Source organism: Corvus hawaiiensis, chromosome 18 (assembly GCF_020740725.1).
Source record: "Corvus hawaiiensis isolate bCorHaw1 chromosome 18, bCorHaw1.pri.cur, whole genome shotgun sequence".
Lineage (NCBI taxonomy): Eukaryota > Metazoa > Chordata > Aves > Passeriformes > Corvidae > Corvus > Corvus hawaiiensis.
Genome location: NC_063230.1, coordinates 11,766,947 through 11,778,949, shown reverse-complemented (window position 1 = coordinate 11,778,949; position 12,003 = coordinate 11,766,947). Strand labels below are relative to the sequence as shown.

The 12,003-nt window shown below is 55.2% G+C and overlaps 1 protein-coding gene across 7 annotated transcripts in view; it reads left to right on the top strand.

Moving 5' to 3' along the window:
• CUX2 (cut like homeobox 2) overlaps positions 1-12,003 on the top strand; it is a 64,303-nt gene that overhangs the window by 42,961 nt on the left and 9,339 nt on the right. For 4 of the 7 annotated variants that reach the window (XM_048322875.1, XM_048322871.1, XM_048322872.1 and 1 more), the window contains exons 2-8: positions 4,013-4,091; positions 8,619-8,756; positions 8,909-9,017; positions 9,843-9,919; positions 10,002-10,068; positions 10,772-10,820; positions 11,514-11,618. In XM_048322875.1, coding sequence (XP_048178832.1) covers positions 4,013-4,091; positions 8,619-8,756; positions 8,909-9,017; positions 9,843-9,919; positions 10,002-10,068; positions 10,772-10,820; positions 11,514-11,618 — 624 coding nt within the window. Of the gene's footprint in view, positions 1-4,009; positions 4,370-8,618; positions 8,757-8,908; positions 9,018-9,842; positions 9,920-10,001; positions 10,069-10,771; positions 10,821-11,513; positions 11,619-12,003 lie in introns of those variants that run through there. The other 3 variants (XM_048322874.1, XM_048322870.1, XM_048322873.1) reach the window with 2 other exon arrangements.

Below are 12,003 nucleotides of genomic sequence, written 5' to 3'. Positions count from 1 at the left end.
GGGTTGGGATGGTGTGGAAAAAAAGGGGGGAAAACTAACCTAGTGAACTGAACATTCTCTGTCTCTGCTCTCAAGAACTTTGCCAAAACATCGCTGAACTTGTCAGGCAATATTACAACAAAATTAAGAACCAGCAGCAATTTTCTCTCATTCGGGATCCCGTGCTTTATGAAGTAAATTATTAATGCATTTTTTTTCCTCCGTTAAGCAGTTATTTGCAGCAGTCTTGGTGTATTTCTCATTAGAAATAACATCATCTAAAGAACTTATATTGATTCTTTTCCCCCCCACCCGTCCCTTTTTTTTTTTAATCTCCGAATCATGGACGTGAACAACATATTTCTGTGATGTTCCCTTTAACTAGAATTCTCAGGCTTTATTTTTATATTATTGATCTTTTTGACGTGAATTGCTTTTTGGCCTTGTGAAAATCTTGGGAGCTGCTCCTGCTTTTGGAGGAATGGGGAGGGGGGCTGTGGAATCGGGGGGGTGCGATGGAGTCTGGGCGGGTGTGCAGTGGGTTTGGGGGAGTGTGTGATGGGTCTGTGTGTGTTTGATGGGTCTGTGGATGTGTGTGAGGGGGTTGTGATGGATCAGTGGGGGTGTGTGATGAATCTGTGGGTGCGCAGTGGCTCTGTGCACACGTGTGGTGGATTTAAGGAGCTGGCTGGACATGGAGGCACCAAAAGGCCCCAACATGTGGCTGGTTCCTCATGGTTGTCCATCCCCACCACCCAGAGCTCTCCCAGGACAGTGTCTCCTTCCCAATCTCCCCCTCCTTGCCACCCTCTCCCTCTCCCCAACTTCTTTACACATCAGCAAAAAAGCACCCAGGGAAAATAGCGAAGGCTTGAATTAATTTTTTCATCAGTTTTCTTCAACATTTGGGGTCTCTGTTGCCGCTTTCTCCCCTGACAGCTGTTCCTCGACGCTGAAAAAGAGCTCATTTGTGGTTTACTGCCACCAGTATTTAGATGGAAATAACCCACTACTTATCCTGCACTTGATCTCATGGATGTAAGAATAAACTCTCCGCCGGTACGATGCAAATCCCGCGCCTCTGGAGCGGGGACGCTCAGACGCTCCGAGCTCGCCGCCGCGCCGGGAGGAGGACCGGCTGCGCCGGGGGAGTTTTACCATTTTGTCAGTCAATTATAATAATATTTCTGCTTCCAAATGTTTAAAAAGTTGGCTTCAGAAGGTATAATCATGGCACAGAGGCCAGCCTGACAATAGTAATTAATTAGGCTATTACGCATTCTGCAGTGATAATTGCTTTGCTGGAAAGTCACCAGCCATGAAAAGGACCCGGCGCGTAAATGTAATTTATCAGACGGCGGCGATCCCGCGCCGCTGCCGCGCCTCACCTTGAGCCCACGGATGCTGCGGAGGGAGATGGAGGGGGGAAAAGTGGGAATGGCGAGTACCTGGATGTTTAATGCAGAGACAGAGCTCGCTGCGGGCACCGAGGGCTCTGCAGGCGGAAGGAGAGCAGAGGGTGGTGGGTTTGTGCCGCCGATGGGCATCGTGGTGATGGGGAGAATGGGAGTGATGCCATCCTGGTCCCACTGAACCTGGGCTGCTTCCATTTTTAGCCATTTTCTCCTCTTTTTAGCATGGTTTTAGATGTTGCTTTCTTGGGTGTGGATGGAGGGTTTGGTTCTGCACCAAGAAAGTGAGAATTGAGGTGTTTTAATTATAAAACCTTGATTTTAGGGCTGATGTGGGCTTTTCCTGGGTGTTTTTTCAGCTCTGTGTGAGGAATTACAGCAGTTTCAGTGCTGGCTGAGTCATCCCTGTGCAGGACTCGGAGCTGCTCCGGCAGGAATCTCCCCTGGCATTTGAGTAAATTATCCCCCATCCAGAAAAGATCACTGAAAATGTTAAATATCTTTTTTTCCATTGACATTTCCTAGAAGTTCAGTGGGACTCGGGAAGAGCTGAGTGGGTACCTGGTTCACCATCCTGCCACTCGCCCATGCTGGTGGTGCCCTGGCACCGATACGGGCCGGAATGTGCTGGAGCCCAGCGCAGGGGATAGGGCAGGAGCTGGGCTGGTGAAATGGCCCCAGATTCCTTGTCTGATGGAACAGGCTTGCCAGCAAATGGCAGATCCTGCAGCTCCAGTTAAGATGCTGGTGGTAGTTAATGGATGCTGTGGGTGCTCCCTGGGAATTTGGGCTGAAGGGTGGCTTCACCCCTCTCATGAACCCAGAGGGAACCTGGGTCTCTCCCTGGTGAGCCCACAGTAGGAGAGACAAGGTCCAGGGAACTGTGGCACGGAGATGCTGCAGGCTCCTTCCCACCCCAGAGCCACAATGTTCCCAAGGGGGATGCTCAGATCTCCGTAGGGATTGCTGAGGAGAGGGAAAGGCTTCAAAGGTTTCCCTTGAGAAATGCTTTGTCTCTGTGATGGGACTTGAGGAATGAAATGCAGTGCAAACAGCTTGGTTTGGAGTCTGAGCCAGCTCCTTGCCCCTGGCACAGGTTAGGGATGCACAGGGACAGGCACGGGTGATGGAGAGGGAATGGAGAACATTTGGGCTGGATCTTTGCTCTGCACCCTTTGGTTGATGCCAGCTCAGGGGACATGAAGCTCTGCAGAGCAGCTGGGGCAGGTGCAGGCATCCCCATCACCCTGTGTCTGCTCCTGCTCCCCTCCTGTGCAGGCCAAAGGGTTTGGGAGTGGGGAGGTCACACAGGGCTGATGCCGCGAGCAGCCCAGCACCGCTGTGTCCCCACATCCTCACTGGCAGATTCAGCAGGCACGGCGCTGTCTTGCTCCAGCACACAGGCAGTGCCAGCTCCTGGTGCCTCCTCCCTCCCTTCCCCTCTTTACTATTATTATTTTAAAGCACCCTGAAGCCAAGCATTTTTGCAGAATGCTGAAGAAAAGCCCCCAAATTCCTCCTCTGCTGGAGCCGCGGTGCTGAGAAAGTAGGTTTGTGTACGAGCCGCTATAAAAAGCCCAGCTTATACAATTTTAACAATAGAAAAATGATCTTTGTGCTCCAGTGCCTGCGAGCTCCAGAGGAGAAGGCGGCTTGCTCAGGTGGCTGCTGGATTACAAATGAGCCGTTTGCTTTGGGTTGGAATGACAAGCGATGGCAACCTGGGCTGGTGGGGTGAGCCAGGAGCTCTGCTGGCATGGAAGAGGGAAAAGATGCTCCGGTGTGGGAGCTGCCACTGGACTGAGGCCCAAAGTTCAGGCTTTGTTTCATAATTAGCCCATTGGTGGCTTAAGAGCAATTTAATTGACTATTTCCCTGTCACAATAGTGTGTCTGCTGGGTGGGCACCACTTTCTCCATCACTAGCTGGTGTGAGCGCCCAGTTTGCCTCCAGCCGGATATTTTCCAGCTGGGAATGGGTCACTTCCATCCCTGACGCCTGTGTCCTCGTGTCTCACTGGTGCCCCATCCCATCCGCTCCAGGTGGGGCTGGATGTGAGGGGTAACCAAGGGGACCTGGTGGGCAGCAGCTCCTGCCCTGAGGTGTCATTGTGCCTTGAAAAATTAAAGGGAGTAAATGATTCATGCTCATAAATGTTGGATGGGAACACGCAGCAGATTAATGTTGTTGGGTTATTGGGATGCAGCTGGTGTGAGTGTCACCAGCACCCCGGTACCCCAATAGCCCAGGGGGACAGGGACAGGACATGTCCCAGTCTCGGTGTGAGCATCACTTCCACCCCCAGCGCCGTCCTGGGAGGGTGGCTGGGGAAGGCCTTGCGCTGGATCTGCCCCGGCGGGCACAACAACAGGCAGGCTTCTTTATTTCTTATTTAAGCGCCGACATTAAATTATAATTTTCATTTACTCAGAGCACATCAATGATTTAGGGCGACGTGACATGGCAGCGGCACAAGGAGTTTAGCCACAGGCAGCGAGCGGCTGCGCGGGGCACGCAGCGGACACGGAGCCGCGTGCCGGTTTTGGTGGCACCGGTCCCGTTGGCTTGGCCGGTTCCTTCCTCCAAGCCCATCCCTGACCCCTTTATCCCTCTCCCCGCAGGTGATTGCACTTAGTAAGAGAAGCAAGGAGGCTGAGACGGCTTTCCTGAGCGTTTACAAGCAATTGCTCGAAGCTCCAGGTAAGCAGCGCGGTGGCGACCTGGCTGCCTAACGAGTTGCGCGCCGGTGCCCAGAGGAGCCAGCGAGGACCGCAGCACCGTCCCCGGCACGGCTGGCGTCGCCGACCGCGGCCGGCGCATGGTGCTCTGGAGATCCCAGCCGAAGAGAGGAGAGGAAGCAGCTTTTGCCATCGCTGTGTTTCAGCCCCTGAGCCAAATGCATCTTGACGTTAGGAAAGGAATACATTTGCTCAGCCCGTGTAGTAACACTGCGGCTATTCCCGCTTGTCTGTTTGATGGTAAGTTGACCGAAACGGCCGAGCGCCGGCTCGCAGCACGAGCCACGGGGACATCCTGCCCGTGTCACCCTGTGGCCAGGGCGCCGCGCCGTCCTGGGAGGGGGAAACTGAGGCACGGGGCAGCACTGAGGTTTGTGTTGGCAGAGCTGGTCCTAGGGACAGGTGAGGGGCTGGGAGCCCCCTCCTGCTGCTCCCCACTTCGGGGGGGTTTGTGTTCACCAGGCACGGAGCGTCCCCCGGCACGTCGGGGGCTGAGAGCTGCAAACGGCTGAAGATGTGCAGAAAGGCTCCTGCAGGGCCACTAATTCATTTTCCAGACATTTAGGAATAACAAAATGTTTTAATGATTTCTTAGGGGAATTAGGGAGACATATTTTTGTCCTCATTAAATTTTCTCCTGTGCTACGAGAACCAAATGTCAGCTCGGTTTCCAGAACCCAGTTATCTTCCCTCGCCACCTCCTCCCGCCTGCACACGCCTGCACATGGAGGCACACACATGCACGCCCCAAAACTGCTTCCCTGTGCTCTCTGCACTCCTCCTCCTCCTCTTCTCCTCTCTCTGCTTTCCACAGCATCATCTCTTGCTCCCCTCCTGCTCCCCAAATCCTCCCTCCCGCAGTTCATCCCCGTCTGTTCCATGTCCACATGTCTCTCGACAGGCGAACTCTTTGTGGAATACTTTCCAAGCGCCACATAAGTCCTGATTCGACATTTTTTTGCTTTGAATGGCTGCTGTCAACACAAATCTCTGGCAGAGACTGTAACGGAGCCTGATTGCTCAGCAAGTATTTTGATAAGTGAGCTGGCTGTGTGTCTGTAATTACGGGAGAAAACCGTAAATCTTTTGGATATTGTTCACACAGATGTGGCGTGAAGGGAAGGGGGGGAAGCAGTAAAATGTGTTAAAAGCATAATTAATGTCATTGTTGTTGGGGATGATTTGATTTAAGGCTGACTTTGACTCGTGGAGGGATTCGTAGGGCGCTGGTGGATGTGCTTGAGCAGGTTGGGATGGGGTGGCAGAGGAGAAGCCATCCCGGTGGAGAGGTGATGCCATGGAGGTACTGTGGGTGTCCCATGGGTGCACCACGGGTGCCCCGTGCTCCTTCTGGAGCCAGGCAGCAGCACAGAACATGGGCTGGGTCGGGTGGCCCTGGCACAGGGATGAGCTGGTGATCCCCAAGGATACTGCTGCTCCCTGGAGCTGTGCCTGCTTAGGAGAAGGTGAGGAGCACCCAGAACGCCTCCCACCCACCCCGCCATCACACGGGTGTCTCAGGGTGCTCCAGTGGCCAGAGGAGGGGTGTCCAGGAGTGGGTCTGCTGGTGGCCCAGACCCCTTCCAGCACAGGGAAAGACCCACGGCCTCACTCCCCCTGGGGACACCAGGAGGGATCCCTGTCCACTGCCCTCATCCCTGTTAGTGGGCATCCAAAGGAGGGCCATGGAGATGGTGAAGGGTCTGGAGGAGGAGCCATGTCAGGAGCAGCTGAGGGCACTTGGTTTGTTCAGCCCGGAGGAGACTGAGTGGAGCCCTCATCCCAATCCACAGCATCCTCACGAGGGGCAGCGCAGGGGCAGCTCCGATCTCTGGGAGCAGGGACAGGACCCAGGGAATGGCTGGAGCTGTGTCAGGGAGGATCAGGTTGGATATCAGGGAAAGATTCTTCCCCCAGAGGGTGCTGGGCACTGCCCAGGCTCCCCAGGGAATGGGCACGGCCCTGAGGCTGCCAGAGCTCCAGGAGCGTTTGGACAGCACTGCCAGGGATGCAGAGGGTGGGATTGTTGGGGTGTCTGTGCAGGGCCAGGGGTTGGACTCCTGGATCCTTGTGGTCCCTTCCAACTCAGGATATTTCGTGATTCTGTGATCCTGCTGCAGCACTGCCGGTGCCACTAAAGGATGGCCAATGACGCCAGCTAGTGGTGGCACTTTTATAAGTATTTATTTATTTAATTTGTATATATAAAATATATCTCTGGTGGGTGAGGAGCGACAGATCGGGGATTGAACAGGGACACACTCCTTCCTGTGGGAGCTGGCTGTGCCATTGGTGGGTGATGCACTGTGGCCCCGGAGTGTGTGGTGCCCTAAGGTCCTGTTTAGGCACACGTGTCCCTCATGTCACCCATCACCCATCTGTGCTGCTGGCGAGCGTCGGGACTAACCTGTCCCAATGGAAGATGTGATCCGTGGAGCAAGGAATGACACCCCAGTACCTCACACGTGGCAGAGCCGGCCCCACAGCCGAGGATGGCGTTTCCCAGTGGATGGGCAGTGTGGCATTAGCTCAGTGCAGTTATTCCAGCTGGGAATTTGGCATCTGCGCTGCCCTGATTGAAGCAAAGATTTGTTCTTCCTTTCCCAAAGCTTTGCTCCCACCACTTCATCCCAGGCTGGAAGCTCCAAACAGGGAACAGCACACGGGGGGATCACCCCAGCTGTATTTCAGCAGTGGGGCTGCAGCTCATGGGAAGGAAAATGCTGACCTGAGGAAAATCCCTGGAGCTTTATCGCTCAGACCCATTTTTCCCGTATTATTTCTCATCTTGGAGGCGGGAGGAGTTGCTGGTGTGGATCAAACAGGGCCTGTCCCAGAGTTTACCTCCACAGAGGCAGCACGGAGCCTCCTGCCAACACCCCCAGGGCTGGGGAGTGCAGGGGGGACCCCAGCAGCCCCCAGAGAGCAGGGTTTAATTATCCATATCCTTACGTCCACTCATGTACTTAGGAGGGTTATTAATGGCTGTGGGAGCATCCTGGCTGGTTGGGGCTGTGCTGCATCGCTGCCTTCCCTCACCCTTGGGTGGGGAACCAGCCTGTGGATGCTGAGCTGAGACGTGCCAGGAGCGGAGGGATGCCATGAGCATCCCAGGAGGGTCCCAGCTGCAGCCAAGTCCCTGTTTCAGTGCCAAAGCCGACAGCACTCAGCATTTGCCTCTGGATCCTCATAGCCAGAATTTGGGCACAAACGTCTTACTGCATCCATTTGTGGGGTCTGTGTGATGTCCAGCAGAGAGAAGGGAGAACATCCCCAGTGGAGGAGGATGCTCCAGGGGCTTTTGGTCTGGCAGTCACTCATTCTGCGAGAAAACCGCGTCGTGGGTGCTGTGGTGGGCCCAGCTGTGATGCCGTGGGATGGCAGGGCAGCAGTGGGGCAGACAGACCCCCAAATCCCATTTGGAGGAGGACATGTCTTGGAATTTCTCGTTTGCAAGGAGCATCCATGTGGGCATGGACCAAATACTGCATCTTTTGGGTGGGTTCACCCCAAAGTCATCTGGTGCTGTGTTTGACCCCTAAATCCCATGACATGGCCTCCTTCATCCCACCACAGCTTCTGTCTCAGCCAGGGACTTGCTGAGCAGCAGAGCTGTTCTGTGTCCCATTCCGAGTGGAGGCAGTCAGTTTTTGGAATATTTTTCCATCACTGTTATTATCTTTTACCCTTGGATGCCTGCCACACGTCCGTGTGCAGTACGCCCAACTCCATCCCACTTCCCTGTTTGTCTAACTTTTTGACCCTGGAGAATTCAAATCTATTTTCTTTCCTCTTCTTTTCTACAAAAAAACCCCAACAAAAGTAACACCCCAAACCTGTATTAACCTGGCTCAATAGGAGGCATTTTCTTGAACTTATTAAAAAATCCAGACTTGTAAATTAATTTGTTCTTGTTGTACAATGGCAGTGCAGATGGACTCATTAGCATGCACACAACAAATAATTATAGATGAATTTTTAGCTGGCCTGCTTAATGGGCTTGCTGGGTTAATTATGTCAATGTATAATTACATCAGCCCTGGGAGACATAATGGCACACCCCGCTGAGCAGACACTAGCTAATGATGGTGTAATGCTGACAGAGGGAAGACGGACGGCTCCGGATGCACCTGCTTACCTCGGCACAAACCTCCATTGTCTGCGCCCAAACCCGCCCTGCCGGAGCCACCGGAGCCACCGGTGCCGTGGGTGCCACCGGCTCACGCCGGGAGGCGATGCCCCCGTGCCCCCTGCCCGTCCCTTTGTGCCTCGGGGCTGGCAGTGAAAGGCAGGACCCCAGGGATAACCCCATGGCACCTGGAACGGCAGGACGTGGCGTGTCCCCATGGCTCCGGGAATGGCAGGACCCGGGGTGTCCCCACAGCACCTGGAAAGGCAGGACCCGGGGTGTCCCCCCCGGCATGGGGAGGTGCGAGAGGGCCGGTGGAGGCCATCCCTGTTGGCTCACCGTGCATCCCGCATCCCGCAGACCCCGCTCCTGTGCTGGAGGCTGCCCGGAGCCTGGAGGATCGGCTGCAGCAGCTCCAGCGCCTCGAGCCCGAGCCGCCGCCGCTGAAGGATCTCAGCCGCCCCTGGAAGAAGCACACGGAGCTCGTCAGCACCAAAGGTACCGCCCCGCTGGCTGAACGGTGGCAGCCGGGGCTCCCCGTGTGCCGCCTCTGAGCCTCCCTGGAATGCAGGGTGTGTCCCAGGGCCAGGACCTGCCGCCTGGCCACCGCTGTGTCCCCTCCGCAGCCGTGTGACTGTGTCCCCCCGCAGAGCGCAGGGACGGGAAGTCGCCGGCAGCCGAGCCCCCGCTCCCCGGCCTCGACGGCAAAGCGGCGAGCACAGAGACCTCGCTGCAGAGAAATGAGGCAGAGAAGCAAAAGTACGTGAGTGCCGGGAATGGGGTCGTCTTGGGGTGCTGTGGGGACACGTGGCTCTGTCCCCGCTCCTGCACGGGGGTGTCTGTCCATCCTCCTTCTCCTTCCCTTTGCTGTCCGGTTGGGAGCCGGTCACATCCTGCTCAGAAACCTGACACCGTCTCAGACACTCCCGGTGTCCGTCTGTCTGTCCATCCCCAGTCCCAGGTGGTTTTGGGGAAGCAGCATGAGCGGGCAGAGCCGGGACAGGTCCCTCCTGCCGTCCCCTTGCTCTGTCTCCCTGGCACATGGCTTTGCTGGAACTCGTGGGTTGAATCCAGGCCGCTGGATGAACCTCATTAGATGACCTTTTAATTTGGAGGCTCCCGGCCTTCTCGGTGCCTTCATTGTTATTCCTTAACACGCTGCACCGGGAAACAAATGAAGAATCTTTAAACCCTAAATTGCAGATCTCTGCGAGTAAGTTCCTGGCAAGTGCAGGCTATAAATAATGCAGAATAACTTTTCCCTGATTGCTTCCCCCTCCTCCAGTTAATTACAGGTGGGGGTGGGCTGTCATCCCCCCCTCAGAGGGGTTTCAGCTTCAGGGATCAGGGACCGTTTTCAGCCCAAAGTGAATTTTTTTACACTTGGCAATAAACCCCTTAACATTGAGGGGTAACATGGCTTGAACACATCCTGGTATCCACTGGTGGGCCTTTCCTGGCTTCAGTGAGTGATGGGGTGGAGGAAGGGAATCTGTGAGGGGTCTCTGTGTGATTTTGGGGGGGCTGTGGGGTTGGCATGCCCGCGGTGCCCCCCGGTACATCCCTGGTGCCCGTCTCTTGCAGGGGCCTGCAGGAAGCTCAGGTCACCTTGGCCACTCGGCTGGGGGAGGCAGAGGAGAAGATCAAAGTGCTCCACGCAGGTAGTAGGGCCGGGACAGGGGCTGCTGACCATGGGCGGCCAAGCCCCCACCCCAGAGCTCACCCTCCTCTTCCTTTTGCCAGCGCTGAAGGCCACCCAGACGGAGCTGCTGGAGCTGCGCTGTAAATACGATGAGGAAGCTGCATCCAAGTAAGCTCCCAGCAGAGCTGGGTCGTGCTCAAAGCTGAGCTGAGCCCCTTTGGGCAGCACTGGGACGTCCCCGTGGTGCTGCTTGAGGAGCTGAGATACTTCAGGCCACTGCAGGAGCATCCTGAGTCGTCACCAAAACTGCGGGAGAAACAGAAACTCTCCAACAGCATCTTTTAAGTGTTGGGGAACCAAGGTGTTACTAGATTCTAGCCAGGATGTGCAGTAGAAATGATTTCATCCACACACGCCCCGGGTTGTGCAGTGAAAATCATTCCATCACACGTGGTTCTCTACCAGACCTTTCACGTACTTATACAAAAAACCCCGCAGAAATTCACATTCATTGGTCTTAAATTACACAATTCTTTGTATTCAATCTCCTATCAGTTATTGATCCCTTCTGCTTCGATGCTAATTGGGTCCTCATTGTTTGGTTCTCTTATCGATCTTTTCCCAGACCAGGTGTCTCCGACCCACCAGGGGGGTAATGTTTGTTAATGTTCGCTTATCTCCTGTGTATCTCCTGCCTTCTCCCAATTGTTCCCCGGTGAACAGTCTTTTGAAGAGAAACTTCAATTCCCCTCCCCCTGGGCAAAGGCGAACAAGCCGCGGACTGAAGTGACAAAAGAATGTAAAAGTTGTATCATTTCCAACAGCAGAGTCCTTATCCCTAAAGGTGCCCTGGTCTTGTTTCCTCTCACAGGGCAGACGAAGTCGCCATGATCATGACCAACCTTGAAAAAGCCAACCAGGTGAGCCAGGAGCTGACTTTGCAGGAGCTGATGGGGTTGGCCCCGCAGAGCCCGGGATGCGGCACCCACCCCGAGCACCTGTGTGCCCTTGATGTCTGTCCCCAAAGCCAGGATGGAGTTGCCAGGCAGCAGGACTGGGAATCCCTACAAAGGAGAGCTCGGGTGTCCTCCCCCTGGTGGGACCCCCTGCCCCATGTGTGGGGTCAAGGGTGTGTTTGGGATTCTGCCAGGCTCTGTTTGGCTGCTGGAGCTGGCACTCGTCACCTCCAGCCTCTCCCGGGTGTTTTAGGGCACAACCCACACTGCTCCAGTGTTAGATTCCAGTGTAATCACTCCTGGTCCTGCCCATTCCTGTTAATTAGTTTTGTTTGATTCTGAGAATGGAGGTATGCAAATAAATGCACGTGGATAATAAAAGAGGCTTAAAGAACAATTTGTGTATAAACAAAACCATCCTTTTGGGTGGAAAAAGGCAGTGTCCTGGAGCTGTGCCCAGGGATCAGGATCGGGAACCGTGTTAGGACACGGGGACCTTAAATACATGGGGGGAGCTTAAATACCTGGGCTGGGTTTCTGATGCCAGAGGTGGGAGCAGGATGCTCAGGAGAGGTACGGATTGGGGCAGATCCTGGACCCCATGTGGGGTGGGATGAGCCACAGTGCCCGGTCTGTTCCTGTTTTGTTCTCTTGCAGCGGGCGGAGGCGGCGCAGAGGGAAGTGGAGAGTTTGCGGGAGCAGCTGGCAGCTGTCAACAGCTCCCTGCGCCTGGCCTGCTGCTCCCCGACGGGCACCACGGGGGTGAGAGCATCCCTGGGGCCAGGAGCATCCCTCAGGGCCAGGAGCACTCCATTATGTCTAGCAGCATCTGTCACAGCCAGGAATGTCCCATTGCACTTGAGAGCACCCCACTGATGAAGGAGCACATTTCTGTGTTCAGGAGCACCCACCATGTTGGGGAGCAAGCCCAAAATTCCTGAGGAATGTTTCTACCCTGAAGTGGTGGCTCTGGCTGTGCCCTTCAGCCTCCCACGGAGAAGGGGACATGCACCCCCACAGCACCGAAATGCACCTGGGAGACCTTTAAGGGCAGCAGGAAGATCTGTCCCTGCCCAGGGCTCCGTCACCAGGGTCCCCCTTGCACCGGGCTGAGCCCTGGGCTCACCTGCTTCCTATGGGGACATGT